Raw genomic sequence first — 18,836 nt, forward strand, 5'->3', positions numbered from 1 at the left:
TTGAATTTGTGGAGAAGAAGGAATAGAGTGGGAAAACTTCCCTACTATCGCATGACCCAGCTTCTCCGCAAGAAAAGAGGCATCAGACCCTGAGAAGTAGATTGAAGGGAGCCCTGATCTTTCCCCTGCTATACCAATCTTCTTTATGTTGCCAGGATCAAAGCTAACATGGTCAGGCCCCCTTGACCTCTCACCCCCCTCCAATATCGACTTGTAGTTCTTTCCATTGTTTGCCTTGCTACTTTCTCCCTTGTAACCCCACCCTGCCTTTTGCTTGTCCCTCCCTCCAGCCTTCTGCCCCGTCCCATTTTGAGTTTTCTCCACCGTTTCTTTCCCACTAGTTTGTCGAGCAGCATAGCTATCTCCAGCAGGGTTAGAAGCCCCTTTATTTCTATCTTTCTCCTTTCCCACCTTCAACCCTTCTTTACTCAGTGGTGGGAAATCCTCTTCCATCCTAAGCTCCTCCCCAGATAGACCAATTTTCCTTTCCATATCCAGAGAATCAAGCATCCCCACCTCCCTTTCAGCCACAAAGGCCATTTCCTGTAGCGGTTGTCCCTCAATCAAATCCAGCGCGAGATCACTTATCTCTCCAGGGGGTAGATCCTCCTTTTGCAGAGTTTGTAGGATTACTCCTTCCTTCACAATCGCACCCTCTACCTCTTTCACACCATCCCTTACATCCAGCGTCATTCCCTCTGCTCCATTGCCTAATTGGGGCAATATATTAAACCCCTTGACTGCAATAACAATCGGGGCAGCATGCTCCGCAATCTTTTGGTCCTCCACCATCACAACAACATCTCCACCAGCAGCTCCATCACCTCCACCAGCACTTCCCACCCCTCCCAAACCCTCCACCACTCTAACATAAGTGTCCTTACAATTTGAAAAAGACGTCAGCACCTGTAGACCCCTCCCCCCAAACCCCTTCTTCCCCTTATTGGCTTTCAAATCAGACCCCTCTAGACCCTTCAACCCCGAGAGACGCAGAGCTCTGCCTCGTAACCCGCCCTTTCTCATCTCCGCCATTCTCATCATTGGAGATTTCGGCCCCGATTTTGCACGACGACCACGAGCAGAGGTGGATCGAAGGGAGTTCTTCCTCTCAGATCGCCTAACATTGGGCGAATCGAGTTCACCGCCCTCACTCAGAGTCAGAGCCCCCTGCTCCTCAACTCCACCCACCGAAATCGCCTCCATTACTCCATGGACAGTCATCCCACCGGGATCAACCACAATCAGCAGCAGTCAACAACAATCAACAACAAAAGCGGCAATCAACAACAACCAATCCGCCTGAACTATACCGCCTCCTTCCCACACCGGAGAACGCGGCAATGAAACAGAAATTTGTGTGAAAATCACTACGAAAATTAGTAATCGCTGAGAGAAATCGATGAAACAGTAATGAGAATTAGGAAAAGATCACTGTGTGAAAATCGCACACACTCAGTGTGTAAATCGCCCAACCCATTTCGCCCTTGTCAAATCATTGCATCCCACCTTAGAGTTGTCTATAGTAATACTAGTTAGTTTACTCTAAGAGTTCTCAATTAGTTGAGTTCTTTATTTACCAATTCAATCTTCCTCAATACGTTTCTGCATTATTTGACATCTTGATACAGGTTGATTATCAATGGCTGAACGTAGGCATGGCGACGGACGTGACGATGCTCGTGGTGGCGGTTGTGGAAATCTCCCAAACAAAGAGGCTGCATGACAACCTGATCTGCGCGACATCGAGATTGATGATCTAAGACAACAGGTTCGAGACCTCCAGCGTGAGATCGAGAACGGTGATCTGAGACACCAGGTTCGAGACGGGGGGGAATTTCCGATGAGGTCTAATGCGCCTAAGCGTTGTTCGATGGATGATCCATTATTCAGCAACATCTGTAGTGGCCAACCAAAGTCCAACTCAAACTTCGGCGGCATTAACAAGGAGAACGATTTAGACTATGATTCAATCTTCACATCATCTGATGCGGCTAAGCCGCCATAAGCTCGTATACGACGAGGATATATTGTGGATGCCAGTGTATGATAAGCCCAACGACGGACGCAGGTGGGGTCGGGTGGGGTCGACCGACCCCACCGCCGTCCGATGAGGCTGCCGAGAAACTTCATTTTTTTGACCTCCGACGCAACGCAGCAGCATCTCCGACCCCACACAGCAGATCTCAACCCCATGGTTTGGCCTTCATCGGAGTAACGAGAGGACGAATCAATTGGATTAATAAGGATATTTTGGGGATGGAGGAGAGAGATAGTAAAAAATAGGAGTAGAATCGATATACTCTGTAATAGAATAAACTATTCCCCACTTCTTTATTTAATAATAATAAAATTAGATGAAAGGGCATCACGACCTATTAAAATATAAAATTAGTCGGTTTCTTTTAACATACATATTGATGGCTTAATTAGTTGAATTACTTTGGTTGCCACCATAATTATTATATATATTATGTTAGGCTTGTGTTAAAATGACAACCACTCTTAAAGTGACATCGTGACACTACTTATACAACAATATTATAAACGCTACATAAAAATATTACAAACACTACACATCAATCTATAGATTGCTGTATAGTGTGTCGGATATTACTGGACAAGAAAAATTGTTGTATAAAGAGCAACAAATTGTTGGCCGTCTTTTTTAGAATTTTTTATTTTAGCCACGTGGCAGCTTATCATTTGTCCACGTGTACAAATGATTGGCTAGGAATGGTGGTATGGTGTTATTTTAAGGAGTGATGGCACCCTAACATGCCCATATATTATTAACCATAATTTCATTCTATTTTAATTTCATTTATTGAGTTTTTAAAATTAGTTATAAAGTACCAAGTGATTATTATTTTTATAATATTTTCTTAATTTTTTTATATAAGCTGCAAAAGTATGATGCAGCATTTAATTTATCTTAATACATATAGAGAGGGAAACATTTAATTACTACTATTATAAATGAAAGATATTTTTAAGTAGATTTTGTTGAATATAGATATTCCTAAAAAAATATCATTCATAACAGAAGATATATTATGTTATGACTATATGATTTGAAGTATTTTTTAAATAATTATTTGTTATATTTTTTATTAATTAAATTATGTTTTAAAAACAATTATTTAATAATAATAATAATAATAATAATTATTATTATTATTATTATTATTATTATTATTATCATTAATTATGTATTATATCTGACCCCATGAGCTACATTTTCTAGGTTCGTCATTGGATAAGCCCGTATACGACAATGATATATTCAGTTAGCTTCCCGGTTTGATGAGCTAATCCCTGCCTCCTTCCGTGAAATTTGATGACGCTGCCGAAGTCGAGGGCTTTTCCGTCAATGACGATGAGGTGTACGACGAAGACGAAGAAGAGGAAACTTAATGCACTTCTACACAGCGATAACAATTGCGCATTGAAGGAGATAGCTAGGAAAGTGTGTCTGGAGCATCAGTTGCAGTTCTTTAAAGGGTAAATTGGCTTAAAAATCGTGAACTTCCATAAAACGTTGGTTTTTCCCGTAAACTATAAATGTTGCGTAAAAAATCGTGAACTTTGCCGGGTTGTGTAAAATTCCTGTAAGACCCGACCCAGTATATTTCCGGCCAAAACTTATCCTACGTGGCTGCCGGAATTGTGACATGGCATACCAGCTGTTAATACACAAAATGACGTCGTTTTTACACGCACAAAACGATGTCGTTTTTACACGCACAAAACGACGTTGTTTTTTGTAATTTCTGGTAAAAAAAATTAAATTTAATCAAGGGTATATTATTCTTCTTCAATTTCTTCCTCCCATCGTGAAGTCCTCCATCGCGATTCCTCCTCCCTTAGCTGCAATTCCTCCATCCCATTGCTATTCCTCCTCCTCCTCCATCTGCAATTCGCCATCCCGTCCTCATCCTCCAGCTGCAATTTCTCCATCCCGTCCTCATCCTCCAGCTGCAATTTCTCAATCCCGTCGTGATTTCGTCTCCATCCCATCGCTATTCCTCCTCCTCCATCCTGTCACGATTTCGTCGCAATTCCTCCATCACGCCGCCCTCGCCGTCGTAGGCGTCGCCGTCACCACCGCTGAAGATGGGAGCACTTGAGGTAGAAGAAGGGTTTGCCAATTCTCGTTTGCGTCAATTCAGTCAATTTGGGGATTTAGGGATATGTATTATTAGTATAATAAGTATAATAAGTAGTAATGCTTAAGTTTATTAAAATAAAAAAATCTATCTCAGCAGCCAATTCATCGTCCACGTCAGCGTCAATATCGCCATCTTAGCCGGAATACCCGATACGGGAAATCGGCACATGGAAGCAAAGTTCACGAATTTTTACGCAACATTTATAGTTTACGGGAAAAACCAACCTTTTATGAAAGTTCACGATTTTTAAGCAAATTTGTCCTTCTTTAAAATGGCTTCATTTGACAAGAACTCTAAGTTCTTGCTATCTATTTCACGGGAGTGTCGATTAGCACATAAAACAATTTTTTTTGTGCTAGAAGAGTTTGACCTTTTACAGAGGGAAAACAACGATTGCTTTATCGTTTGCTTGATGCAATGCAATCTGTCTTGTCATATGCTGTTGTTGTCGGAGAAATTTGGAATGAGTTAAGATGCTATTTCGTTAAAGCAGACTAATGGTTGAGTCTTTTTCAAGAGGAGGAGTATGATGCAATTTTGGAAGAAGACTTGGCGGCTAAGTAAGTTATATTTTGGATTTAATTTTTTCCTAGTTAGTAGATTAGTAGATGGAAAAATATTAGGAGTAACTATTTTTCTTTCTACCAATTAGTATTATCATTTTTGTTTATTTTCCTTTTAATTATTTCCTTTAATTTTTATTTTTCATAAGTTCAGAATTACTTGGCTTAAATAAAGAAGACCTCATTGTTGAACTAAAAGAACAAACTTTAAATATTATTTTTTACTTTGAGTTTTATATTATAGAGTTCTCAATTAGTTGAGTTTTTTATTTACCAATTCAATCATTTTCTATATATTTTCACAGGGGTGTGATCATAACTTTCTTAAGTTGCTAACTTGCTAACTTATCAATACAGTGTATTAAAAATGTCAACACGATGACATTAAAATGTCAACACATAATTTTGTTGAACTTCAATATAATGTTTTGATATTAAGTGTTGACATTTTAATGTCACCGTGTTGACATTTTTAATATACAACATTAATGAGTTAGCAATATAACGCACTCCTATTTCCGCATAAGTTATCTATAACACAAACAACAAGAAAATTGCCCATACTTTTCTTTCTAAATATTTTCAACTCTATGATGCAATAAACCCTTAGTGATGAGTAATCATAATCGTTATTTAAGGAAAAAAAAAAGGAGAAAGAAGTGAGTTATATTCTGAGGAAATATTACTCCCTCCATCTCAACTAAGATGACACATTTCTTGGCTGGCACGATATTTTATGAGTTCTTTCTTATTGTGTTTAATTAGAGAAAAAAATGGTGGGTGTAAGAATTAAAATTGAGATGGAAAGAAACATGAATATTTTAAAAGAAATGAGAAAAAAATGATTGTGTATATTAATTGGAAAGTGAAAGTTTTCAAAATAAGGAAATGTATCATCTTAAATGGACAACTGAGGTGAGTATCAATAAGGATCACCAACTACACACGCACAAACATGAGTGATGGACCCCACCATCACTTATCATATTTGGGTGTGTGTAGTAGGGGATGTAGTAGGTGATCTTTAGGGAGTAGTATTTTGTTGTCATTTTACATAGAGTGTGGGGAGGGGGGCTCAGCCGCGTTTGCGGCATGGAAGGGCGCTCCAGGCGGACTCCCGACGACCGCCGTGACGGTCTTTTGCAGACCGCCGTCAGTATAAATTTTTTTAAATTTTTAAATTTTTTTTGAATTTATTTCTATAAAATATCTATTTCCAATTCATTTTTTTCATTCCATTCCATTCTATTTATTTTTGCCCAATAAATTTTGTTCTAGTCCAATTGAAATGTACCAACAATTAATAAAATAACGTGATTTGTGGCTGTGGCGTGACTGTTAGAGTGTTCACAATAGTTTTGGCCAACTCCAAGGCCAAGCCACAAATTTTTGTCCACAACCACAAAAATTTGTCCACAGCCACAAAAAAACTTGTCCACCCTAATAGTGCAACAAATCACATTATTTTTTCAATTATTGGTATATTTTAATTTTTATTCGGACTACAATAATTAGAAAACAATACATAATTTAATAAAAAAAAAATTAAAACCAAATCTTCGTTATATTATAGATAGGGAAAGAAAAAATATACAATGAAAATTTTATAATTAGAGTGTAAAATGTGTGTAAAATGTAGGGAGCGGAAATTAGGATGTAAAATATGTGTGAGGTGAAAATGTGTAAAATGTAGTGTATCTATAGAAAAAAATCGAAAAAATAAAAAAAATAAAAAAAGCTTTTCCAGCGCCGCGGACCCGTGGTCCTACCCTCGCCATGTCCCCGCCGACTAGTCGGACCACGCCCGTCCATCCCCCGCGGCCCTCGGTTTCCACTATAGAGCCGCGGCTCCTTATTGTGCAGACTCTTATTGACCTGGATAAATTTTTATGGCCGTGAACAAGTTTTTGTGACTGTGGCTGAAGCACCAACGTGGATACTCTTATGCCCATGTTTTCTCTTCGTTCTATTTGCCGCCGCTCCACGATAGTTTACTTGGTATGAGATGATGAGAATTAAAACAGGATAGGATTTAGTGGTGAGGGGCCCACAGCATTAGAAACCAATTCTAATGTTCACTTTACAAGAAATAAGTCATGTTTTAACCATTTTTAAGTTCTGAATTAAGTATTTTTTATTCTTTCCTTTCTGAGTAGACTAAAAAGCCCTCATAGGTTTTGCATAATCTGTGAAATTTTTGGGCGAGAGCTTTATTTCACTTGCAAAGAAAACAACCCAGGTTCAACAAATTCATTCACAAGAATGGTAAAACTCCTAAAATAATTACCAAATCACAGAGGAATCAAGCAAGGTTTCATAGGAAGCTCAAACACTTTTCTTCATTTTCTTTAAAAATTCACCATCAATGGTGACCGCAGTCATACAAAAGCGGCGTACGGCAGCACCAACGTTTGCATCCGCTCCATCACCGCCGCCGAGATGTACGATGTCATCTAAGCGTCACCCACATGTGCTGCGCACCCATCATCTTCAACATCCTCCTCAACCCCAAGCCACACGGGCGCCTCCGCCTCTCCGCTCCCGTGGAGATCCTGACCGACGGCACGCCTCCCCCCGCCACGCTCCGGGAGAGGATCGAAGGGCTGGGATTCTCACCTCGATCGATGAAGTTCGACCCTGATGGGTAGTTTTCATCGTCGACCAAAGGGCTGAGAGGAATTTTCTACGTTGAAATTGATTTGGGGGAAATTTACTGATTTGTGTGAAGTGAAAATGACGAGGGTAAAAAAGTAATCTCAACTCTAATTTTGGATGTCAACACCGCTTCAAGAAATAAAAACCACCTCGAGAAGAAGATTTGAAATTGGGTCTTTCTCAAGTGAACAGTGCGGGCCCTGTGACTTTTCTAGGGCTTACTTGAAATGAATAAAGGAAGGTGAACATCAGAATTACTCTAGAATTGACCCCATTTCTTGGTATATCTAAGAAAGTGAACGGGTCCTTAGTGGAGAGTGGAGACGGCTACGCCGTCATAACCATAAAGCTCACTGTTACTGAGCGAGAGCTTCCCTACGCCTAATTCATGGGCAACAAAGACAAGGCTAGAGAGAGGAGAGAGAAAAGGCGCCAAGAAATCTCTCTCGTCCGAACTATTCCCTATTCCGATCACCAAAGGTAGATTATCCGAAACTTCTATTCTGCTATATCGGAATTTTTAGCCTCCAAATTATCAATCGAGACGCTGCTATCAGGTTTACGGTAAACTTTTTATTTTGTTCTCTGTTTAATCGCAATTTCTATTTTAACGTGTTCAACATTCGAAGGATTTAGGATTTTAGGGCTCGATTCCCAGGGGGGAATATATTTCATATTTTGATAGCTTGTTTAAATCCTGGGAGATTAATTGTGACCTAATCCAACTTTATAACTATTTGAAATTCCAATTTTCTACTTTTGATATAGAATTCAAATTGTGGAATTGAGAGGAATTGGAATTGAAAGCTCCAATTCCAAATCCACACCATCAATTATGAGATACCGAACGGAGCCTTAGGATAATAAGACCATAACTGAGTTGAATCAAGCTTTTATATATTATGAATGTTTTTCCTAGATGGTGGACCTCCAACACCATTGCAGTGGTGACTGGTGCAAATAGGGGAATTGGATATGAGATATCACACCAACTTGCCGGCCACGGATTGACAGTTATTTTCACCTCGAGAGACACTAGCGTTGGAGAAGAAGCAGCAAAGGTCTTACAAGAACGAGGTCTAAATGTCGTGTACCGTCAACTAGATATTGTGGATCCTTCATCGATTGAAGCATTTTCTACGTGGATAGAGGAAGTTTATGGTGGTATAGATATATTGGTAGAGTGGCCTCTTCCGAATAATTTTGCTCGTAAATTCGTTTTAGGATCAAATAAAATTCATTCCTGCTGCAATGCTAGTTTCAGTGATTGCATATTTCGGAAGCTTTCTTGATTCTAATAATTCTGATGAGATTTTTTATTATCTGTTTGATAAGAATCAGCCTTTTAGTGAACATGATTAGTTTTCTATTCATATATATGTAACTTTCTAGCATTGCATTTGACCATTTCCCTAGTAAGATTTCAGGCATCCAACTGAATATAAACCAGAAATTTTTCTAGGTAAATAATGCAGGAGTAAACTTCAATTTTGGGTCAGACAATTCCGTGGAACATGCGGAAAAAGTCATTGCGACCAACTACTATGGGACCAAAAACATGATCAAAGCCATGGTCCCTCTCATGAGACACTCAACTTCAGGTGCTCGCATTCTTAATGTTAGTTCAAGACTCGGAAGACTGAATGGAAGACGGAATGTAAGAGGTCCACCGATTCATTTCCATTTCTATTTCCCTTCCCGTGTACCTTATTTTGACTGCTAAAGAATGTCACATTCTTCAAGTGTACATTTTTCCCCATCGAATGCCGCTATTGATGAAGTTTCGTTTGATTGTGTAGAGAATCGGAAATGTTGAGTTAAGAAGAAAGCTGGAAGATGACGAATCACTCTCTGAGGAACTCATCGACCAGACAATGGATATGTTCTTGGAGCAAGTAAAAGATGGCAGTTGGAAAGAGGGTGGTTGGCCTCAAGTTTACACAGACTACTCTTTGTCAAAATTAGCTGTCAACACTTACACGAGGTTAATGGCTAGGATATACTCGGAGCGGGTGGAGGGTGAGAAGGTATATATGAACTGCTGCTGTCCCGGCTGGGTGAAAACACGTATGACTGATTGGGCAGGGCACACTAGCCCCGAAGAAGGGGCTGATACTGCAGTATGGCTTGCCCTGCTTCAAGACCAAACTGTGAGTGGCAGATTCTTTGCTGAGAGGCGTGAGATTAATTTCTAAGATACAGGATGGCTTACCTTCTCGGACAAGAAACGAAGTAACGCTGCTGGTAAGGAAAATTGCCTGTGCTTGCTGTTTTAGTTTGATGTATGTTCAAAGCTGAGTTATTTGCACTGCTTATTTGGGTTAGAGCTTTAATATAAAATTGGTGTTATTTGTATTGAAATTTTGGAGCATTCTCTCCTCTATTCTGAATTCTATTGATGAGGCAATTACTCTTTGGTTAAACTGGTTGTGGCCTGAACATGAAAACATGTCTTTTCCCTGCAAGAAAATGCCAGGTTTAAGAGCCTTAATTCTAAATGGCTTTTTGATTTTACTGCAAACCCCATTTTGGCCGCTTTAACATATATGGCTCTCTCTTTTTTTATAAATGAATTTAAATTTAAAGGCCCCACTACGGAATCTTTGTGTCATCTTAGCCGGGATAGAGAGAGTACTATGTATTTGTTATACCTGTCTTCAATACTGAGGTCCAATGTTTGAATCTTGAGAACTTTGAATACAATATTTTTCATTTTTTATTTTATTTCCTTACGTAAAAAACTCATTTCAATCACTTCAGTGACGGAACCAGCATAGGCCACGCCCCCGCTCCAGCGGGGGCTTGCTTGTTCCTGATCACTATTACCACCGGAAATTGTAAGGGTGCCACCCAGTTGCAGAATCTATTGATTGCTTAAGGAAGAAGATGAAGTTACATGCTTAGGTTTTGCTATTGGACTGGAATGTATAATAAAATCAATTGGGTCATTGGTATTTAGTAGTAGATGCTATTAATACTCTTATTTAATTCCTGACCAAATATCTCTCACTATAGATAAATCGATAGTCATTAGTTTTATAACTCTTAAGTCATTTATTTAATTCTTTTTTCCTCCTATTATAAATTTTATTTCATGTGCGCTTGGTGCATGAATTTAGTTCCTCTATCTATTAATTGTATTACTCCGTAATAGATGGCGTTCTCTTTATTTTGATCTGTTTACTTTATTTTTTATTTTTTTTATATTAATTGCTAATGAGAGTATGAGTTTAGGGGATATGGTTTCATATCAGAAAATGGGGAGAAATATTTATAAAAAAAAATTAATCTTTATATTTTATGGCGAAAATTTATATCAAAAAATTTGTTATCAAATTGTCTTAGAATTATAGTGTATTGTTTTACTTGAGAAAATGTTAATCTATTTAACTTTTGTAAAAGTTTATAGGTATGAAAAAATTTTAAATTATTTTAATATTATTATTTTTTATATTTCAGCACCGGCTTTTTTCTATTTTTGGTTCCGCCACGAATGATTCTTGAATCTTTGATACTTTTGAAAGCTTTATCACTTATTAAATGGAGTACAATTAATTGCACTCCTTCCGTCCCAACTAAGTTAAGACGTGTTTTTTTTCGGATGTCGCAACTAAGTTGAGTAATTTCCTTTTTGACAAAAAACAAAATATTTAATTACTCTTACTTTATATATCTCTAACTTTACTTTCTTTTATCTCTCTTACTCATTTCATGCTATATATTGTTCTCGTATTTGAATTTCACAACTAAAATGCTCCGTATTTGAATTTCACAGCTAAAATGCTCCTAACAAATAGTGTAAATTAATGTGAGAGATACGAAGAAAGGTATCATGGGAGGACATTCGTTGTAGATACTGTTAAGGATGTGGAGGAATTTCATGCGTTACTTTGCAAGTTTTGATTGTTTACATTTTAGTTTATCTTTAATTGTTTATCCTACTCAATTGTAGTACAACTATATAACTAATTCTTAGCCTACATTTAAGCTCATAGTTAAATACTACGGTAAATAACTCTACTCATGTTTGGTTGACGGAAAAGTAAAAGTTGACAGCAAGATTTTAAATTTTATAATTCATTTAAACACTAAACTAAAAATATGTTTAATTTTTTTATAAATAAAAACGAATAATAAAATAATTTTTTTAAAAATTATTAATTAAAAATGATAATATTTATATTATTATATTTATTGTTATGGTGAATAATTCAAATATGGATTATCCATTATAATATACAACCTCCGTCCCATTAAATATGCAACATTCGCTTTTCGGCACATGATTTTATGTAGTGTTGTTTTGTGAGTTAATGAAAAGAGAGTAAAGTAAGAGAGAAGAAAAAGTAGAGAGGGTATTGTTTCCATTTTTAGAAACGTTTCATATTTAATAGGACAGACTAAAAAAGAAAACGTTTCATTTGTAATGGGACAAAGGGAGTATAATAATATAATTATAGGGATGTATTCATATCCTTTTGCTAATTATTGTTCTTTTTCCTTCTAAATCCTAGCACTGCGAGTTTGATGATCTAATGGACGAAAATTAAGGAGATTATGTTTATTTAAATTATTAAAATAATAGGAAAAGGGCTTATTTGGTATACACTTTCACGTCGGTTATGGAAAGTGTTTGATTCCCTCATTTCAGAATCAGCGGTTTTATTCAATGATTTCACAAAGATTTCTTCTTTTTCACCGGTTATTCTCCTTCTCATATCTTTCTGCATTGAACACAATTGTTTTTATGGCGAAATTCGTATACTTTTAACTTCTTGAGTAAAATTCCATATTATCATTGAACACCAAAAAACAGTAATGCATACCAATCCATAGAATGTACAGAACAAATGATGCACAAACAATGTTAATATAATGCAATAAATTAGACCAATAATGTAACATACAGTCAGTCATGTATCATTCTCATTATGTAATGCTATAAATCAGACCAATAATTCATTAATGTCTGATGTGTAATTCATAATATAAGCCTATTAATGCATAATATGAACTTTAAATGGTGTTACTCTATACAGTAAACTTATCATAATGCAAAGATTAGCATAAATCATCAAGTCTAATGAAACAATCGCTTCAGATTTCAAGAACAAGGCTAATACATCAAAACACAGCCAATAGTCAACAACGTAACAAAACCAACAAATAATGCTTCATCTATGTGTGTTCCAATCGTTTCATATTCAAACAACATCGTGACATACACAACATTGACAATAATGCATAATTTAATTATGAATACACAGTACATCTGCAAGAGAATGCTCAATAATGCAGTACAACGAACGAATAATGCATCAAAACAGGGGGACCAATTATGTAACCTTCGGTCTCTGTTGGTTGGTTTTTCTATAGTCTGCCCCTCTTCGTCATTTGTTCTCTTTAAGACACAAAAACTACATCAGTTACGTTCCCTAATCCAAATCGACCACAAAACTACATCAGTCTCTGTTGGATGGGGAGTGCAATATTACTTCTGTAGTGGTTGCTCGTAATATTCCAATTGTAGTTGTTATTTCAATAAGCATGGTGAACTCAAGAACAATCGAAACAAATAACTCAAATATTTGGAACGCACGAGACGTGCGATTCGTCGGCGCTTGCGCCGAGACGAATCGTGCTATATGTGCTCCAATTAGGGTTGTCGAGCGAGTAGGAGCGAGGGAGGCTATCAGCCGGTGACACGCAGACGAAGGAGGTCTCGTGCGCGCCGCCGGCGAGACCGCCGGTCCTGGAATGCTTCAGGAATCGCGGCTGGAGAGTGGGAGAATCGCAGCGATCAAGCGGCGACATGAAAACGAGCAAGGGCTCGTCCACGCCGCCGGCCAGACCGCATCAACGATTCTCCAGTCCTCACGGTGTTCGACGGTGGTGGCCGTTGACGGAGCCGCTGCTCGTCCGCGAGCAGCGGCGGTTCTACCGCCAGACCCTAAACCTAACCTAAACCCTAACCCTAGTCAAACCCTAGCCGCATGACGCCGGACCGGAGCTGCGCCGCCTAGAGCGGATGCGGCTGGTTCGAGCAAGGTCGACAGTGACGGTAGGGAACGGCCGGAGGATCGCGGTGTTAATTGCGTTCTGGTCGGAGACGATGAAGGGAATTAATCGCGGCTTTTAAGCACCGGAGAGGGAGAAAGGAAGCAGCCGCCGTCGCGCGGGCTGCCGGAGATAGCTCGCGTCCCGGCGAGAATATCCCCGTCGGATCTTTCGTCGTTGTTGATCGTGCGTACCTCGATCACGAGATAACGATGAAATATCATTTTAATGATTATTTGATTCCTAAATTAAAAGATATCATTAAAATATTATTATTTAATGGAAATAAAATATTTTGGGAAGATTTCCCTAGATTTTAGGAATATTTAGATTATTGACTATATCTATGTAAATAAATATATTTATTTTATTTATAGGATATATGGACAAGAATAATTTAATGGTTTCCTGATTATATTATATATCTAGAATCCTAATAATGATAGATATGTAGGATTTCATTAAATTTATGTTTATTTATTCATGTCAGTCCAAGATATAAATAATTAATTATTTTAGATAAATCTTATAGAAGACATGAATATGGATTAAACTTAAGAAATTGATATTTTATCCTTTAATAAGATGTTTAAAAGATTATAAAAGATTTAATTATCCAGTCAATTAAATGCCCACAGAATTTAAGTAAGCCTTTAATCTGCAATAAGGCTGAGGATAATTAATGAAAAACCATAACTCAAATATCTAAGCGATAATTACGAACTAAGTTTGTATATGGTCTCCATCGATTGGTCCACAACTTACGAAGTTCCTTTCTGAATCTTATCGCCACCCATGCTGTGGGGACAATAATCCTAAGAAATAGCGAGTTCGTATAGGTGGACTTCTCATATGTAAATAGTATGGACTAGAAAGTAGTTTCCAATATTATCGCCACCCATGCTGTGGGGACAATAATCCTAAGAAATTACAAGTTTCAGAAGTCCAAACAGAATTTACGAGATAGCTTGATCTTGTTATCAGCTCATGAACATTGTTATGGGAGTGTGTTGTAGAAACAAGATTCTGTAATGCTAAATCTGATGGTCGTGCTTAGGCAACATTAGGCGGCCATGCCGTGCTGCGGTCTCTGGACTATTCGTCGGTGTTGTGACCAGTAAAAATGTTAAAATTTTAATGCGTATTGACCTCTGCTTGAGGGTACAAATTTTTAATTTTACAGTTGTGAGAATTTGAAAAGTTTTATGGTTATTCTCCTCAGTTTCATCACATAAGTTTATGACAAATAGTAAATATTCTGTTTTGCAGTGCAAACTAAATCGTCAACATGTCACTCAATCCTCTTTATGCAATTCTTAAAGAAAACAAACTCGAGGGCCAAAATTACATAGAATGGAAACAAAATTTGGACATCGTTCTCACGGCTGATGAGTACAAGTTTGTGCTCACTACTCCACGACCTCCAGTGCCGGCGGCTAATGCCGCTATGGCTTTGCGAGATGCGCATAAACGGTGGCATAAGGCGAATGAGATGGCTAAGTGTTATATGTTGGCCTCTATGTCAACAGTGCTTAGACATCAGCATGCCGCCATGGCGACTGCCACCGAGATTATGCAATATCTCACGAATATCTTTGGTACTCAGAATCGAACGGCTAAGTCTCAAGCTTTTCGGAGTATCATGTGCAAGATTATGAAGGAAGGTTCATCTGTGCGGGACCATGTCCTCGAGATGATGAGCCACCTCAATCAAATTGAGGTTCTGGGAGGCGTCATTGATGCCGAGTCCCAAGTTACAATCATCCTTCAGAGTCTGCCCCCTAGCTTTCAGCAGTTCAAGCTCAACTTTGAGATGAACAAAAGAAACTACACCTTGGCTGAGTTGTTGACTGAACTTCAGTCGGCAGAGGATCTCATGAACCAAGCTAAAGCTGCGATGGTTAGCTAAGGAAAGAGGAAAGTGACAAACTAGGTCGTACCTAAGGAAGCTAAGGAAAAGAAGAAGAGGAGGTCGGGAAAGAAGCAAACATGAAAGTGTGGTGAGAAGGGGCATTGGAAGCCAGACTGCCCTAAAAAGGGTAAGGCTACAGGTATGCACCAAGCTCTAGTTGTCGAGTCATGTTTGGCTTCGACTTCATCTCATACTTGGGTTATAGACACTGGAGCGACTGATCATATTTGTTTTGATCCTGACTTAATGCAGGTGACAAGACGGCTATATGATGGAGAGATCGAAGTCCAGCTGGGCGACGCTACTAAAGTGGCGGCCGTAGCAGTGGGAGACGTTTATTTGCGTTTTAGTAGTGATAGATTTTTGGTTATGAAGAATGTTTTGTTGATACCTTCTTTTAGAAGAAATTTAATTTTAGTTTCTAAATTGGTTTTTGATGGATATTCGATTTCTTTTAATGACAGTTGTGTTATTAAGAAAGATGGTTCTTATATCTGTCGTGGTATCATGGAAAACAATCTGTACACAATTGTTGGGGTTTGGTGCCCCTTGCACAATTTAAGACTTGTACAAAACAAATAAATCAGATAAGGATCTATTTGACCGATTATGCGATTAATCAATTCACATGTTAAACAGATAATTGCATGCTAGAACACAAATAATTCATGCTTAGAAAAATATAAATCCTAAAACATGAATTCTACGGTTTAGAGTTACCGATTTGATTCTCCAAAGAATCGACGATTGCTCGCGCCTTCTCCACGTGACGATCTTCAATACTAGACCACGGATCTTCTCTCTGGTTCCCAAACTGTATCTCGATATCAGGGTGGGCTGATCTCATCAAAATACTAGGACTCGAATAAAGAAGACAAAAAATTCTCACGGAGGAGAGCTGAAAATTTTGACTCCTTCTGTAGAGAGAGGAGATCGAAAATTTCAAGTAAAATAAAATTATATGTCTGTCTCACCTTTATTCTCCTATTTATATTAAGTTCCTTTTGGGCCCAGACAGGGATCTATGGAAGGTTTTGGATATGGGCTCCCCCAATTAGCTTTCTACTAATTAAATTGAACTCACAATTTAATACAAGCTTATATTGGAATATTACGAGCAGCCACTATAGAAGTAATATTGAACTCTCCCCATCCAAATCCGAAATTACAAGTAATCCGGGTTTCCACTTTATTTATTATTTATTTCTCGCGCTTAAGATATAAATGTCCATTAATTAATTAATGTCTGCTATTGACTTAATTAATTAATATCTTATTGATTCCAAGAATGGACTTAGCAAGAAACATTTATTTATTATTCACAGAGTGATAAAACTCCAACTGGCCAGTTGTTCCGAATAATAAAACCTTGTTCGAGCTCCTCTTGAGGACATTATCAAACGAGACTCACCCCGCGCGATATTCAACATAATAGCAATCCTAGCACCGCTAGATATTAATCACCACTACCCAATATATCAGGATCATTGGGTTGCGAAAAACCCGAACCATTTGATAAGTCAAAGTAGTGCATAATCAATACCGTATGCTCAATGCTAACATATGTAGATTAAGAAATAGTATTTTATCAAGACCTAGTCTTTCAGTAGATAGCATAAAGACACGTCTTGCTGTTAGATCCGTTTAGTGCTATACCACACCAATGTCATCTTATTTTAGTAAGGCTTAGAAATATGCGGAATGACATTGCAACCTTTCACGATAGGTAGCCAAAGCCTATCAAGGTTGTGAAATTCTTCTTTTTCTTTTGCAAAGCATTACATAGATCTGACCGTGTTACCTTAAAGTGGAAGCCGCCCACAACTAGTCTACTAAGCAAAAGACTTAGGCTTTGTTTTGCTTCTTATACATTTAAATGTTTATAAAACATCTTATAAATACACAAGCAAACACAATGTAATAATAATAGTGATTCTATTCGTGTGAGAGTGTTCGAATAATACTGAATCGGGTTAAAAGTGGATTGTAGAGTTTTACTTATACAAGCAAGATTCTATTCGCGCGAAACTTGCTCGAAACATGCTTTTCAGTATACCAAACCTAACAATCCCCCACTTATACTCAAAACATGCTTTCGAGTATACCCACTGCCAAAAACTCTCCCACTTATACTCAAAGTAGGTCTTTGTACTAGATATATCTAACTACCATTCATTTCACTAAGTGAAAGAAAAATCTGCTTGGTTGTTCTTTGATAATATCTTTTTCATCATAATGTCTTTGTTGCGTACTTGATCTTTAATTAATTTCATCTCCATATGTGATTGCTTAGCTTAATAAACTCGTGTGTCCCTTGAGTTAGCCTTCACTAGAGTAATAAAAAATAATACTCATAGGCATACTCAAACTTACGATTAAAGCTATTAGGAAGATATTCCTAAGGTAAACACATATTCAGAGGATGACTTACTCGATCTAATTAGTCATAAAACTAAGACAGTGTAACCCCAAGGACATTACATGAATGACTGGTAAACTAGAATATAGTTACTAGTCTTTCTCAAGCACTAGGGTATATTTATTACCTCAATCAAAATCCTTTGCAATGGTTAATATGATATATACTTGCTATGCAAAAGCACAACCAATATCAAACTTAGTACACATTTCAGCATACATGAGACATCTATCTCCAAAACTAGTCTCATTATTCTTGATCTCACTAAGTGTCAAGCGACACTCGACTAGAGACAAGACAATTTCATCTTGAAAGGTAAAACCTTTGCATGGAAATTCTAATGCTTAAATGTTCCAAGCAATGTGTAGATATAGGATTCCTAAGAGAATCTCAACATTCTTTCTAGCAATCGTAAAAGGACTTAGATGCTAAGAATGTAATTAGTTTCTCTTAAATCATTTATCTTGAACCGGGTAGACAACCAGTTTCCTATGCCAGATGTCAATCTTAGTTGTTTGCAACTTTTGTAGATTTCATCATCGTAGAGTACCAATAATACCATATGTAATGCACTTTCAACTTCCTTGTGCTTAAAGCACTGTTAAGGACACAAGTCAAATTCCAAATATTTGACAATTTTGATAAAACACATATACTTCTGATTTAGATGCTTGCCTAAGACCACGAAGGTCTATATAAGCTTCCAATCATGCATTTCTTGCCCTTAATTACATATCCATTAGAATGTTCTAGTAGATGATTTCCTCAAGACTTCTATTTATAGAAGGCTGTCTTGACAATCATAATACATACATTCTAATTTATGTAAGTTCTAATAGACAATATGATCGAATAAATCCTGGCACAACGATAGCGAGAAGATAATTCTCTTTGAGCATAACCCATTGTCATTGTCTAGCCTTTTGATATATTCATTTACACTTGCAAAGATACTTGCTCCCACTGACTGACACAGCCTGTAGATAGTATTGCAAGTCTTGTAAAACATGTTGTCTATCTTAGATTGTAATATGGAATCTATCACCTTTTCAAAGATGATT

The 18,836-nt window shown here is 37.6% G+C and overlaps 1 protein-coding gene across 1 annotated transcript; it reads left to right on the top strand.

Annotated features, from left to right (window-relative positions):
- Positions 1-7,044: 7,044 nt before the first annotated feature.
- Positions 7,045-10,429, top strand: LOC125195832 (carbonyl reductase [NADPH] 1-like). Its single transcript, XM_048094085.1, has 5 exons — positions 7,045-7,867; positions 8,307-8,565; positions 8,850-9,044; positions 9,187-9,631; positions 10,148-10,429. The coding sequence occupies exons 1-4, from the start codon at positions 7,776-7,778 to the stop codon at positions 9,580-9,582; spliced, it is 942 nt and encodes a 313-aa protein (XP_047950042.1). The 5' UTR covers positions 7,045-7,775; the 3' UTR covers positions 9,583-9,631; positions 10,148-10,429.
- The last annotated feature ends 8,407 nt before the right edge of the window (positions 10,430-18,836 follow it).

The sequence above is a fragment of the Salvia hispanica genome, chromosome 6 (genome assembly GCF_023119035.1).
Source record: "Salvia hispanica cultivar TCC Black 2014 chromosome 6, UniMelb_Shisp_WGS_1.0, whole genome shotgun sequence".
Classification (NCBI taxonomy): Eukaryota; Viridiplantae; Streptophyta; class Magnoliopsida; order Lamiales; family Lamiaceae; genus Salvia; species Salvia hispanica.

Excerpts from the sequence above, each read along its gene's own strand:
- LOC125195832 (XM_048094085.1), top strand. The coding sequence starts at position 7,776 with ATGGGCAACAAAGACAAGGCTAGAGAGAGGAGAGAGAAAAGGCGCCAA. Across the intron at positions 7,868-8,306 it reads CCCTATTCCGATCACCAAAG|ATGGTGGACCTCCAACACCA; the intron begins GTAGATTATCCG and ends TGTTTTTCCTAG. Across the intron at positions 9,045-9,186 it reads GACTGAATGGAAGACGGAAT|AGAATCGGAAATGTTGAGTT; the intron begins GTAAGAGGTCCA and ends TTGATTGTGTAG.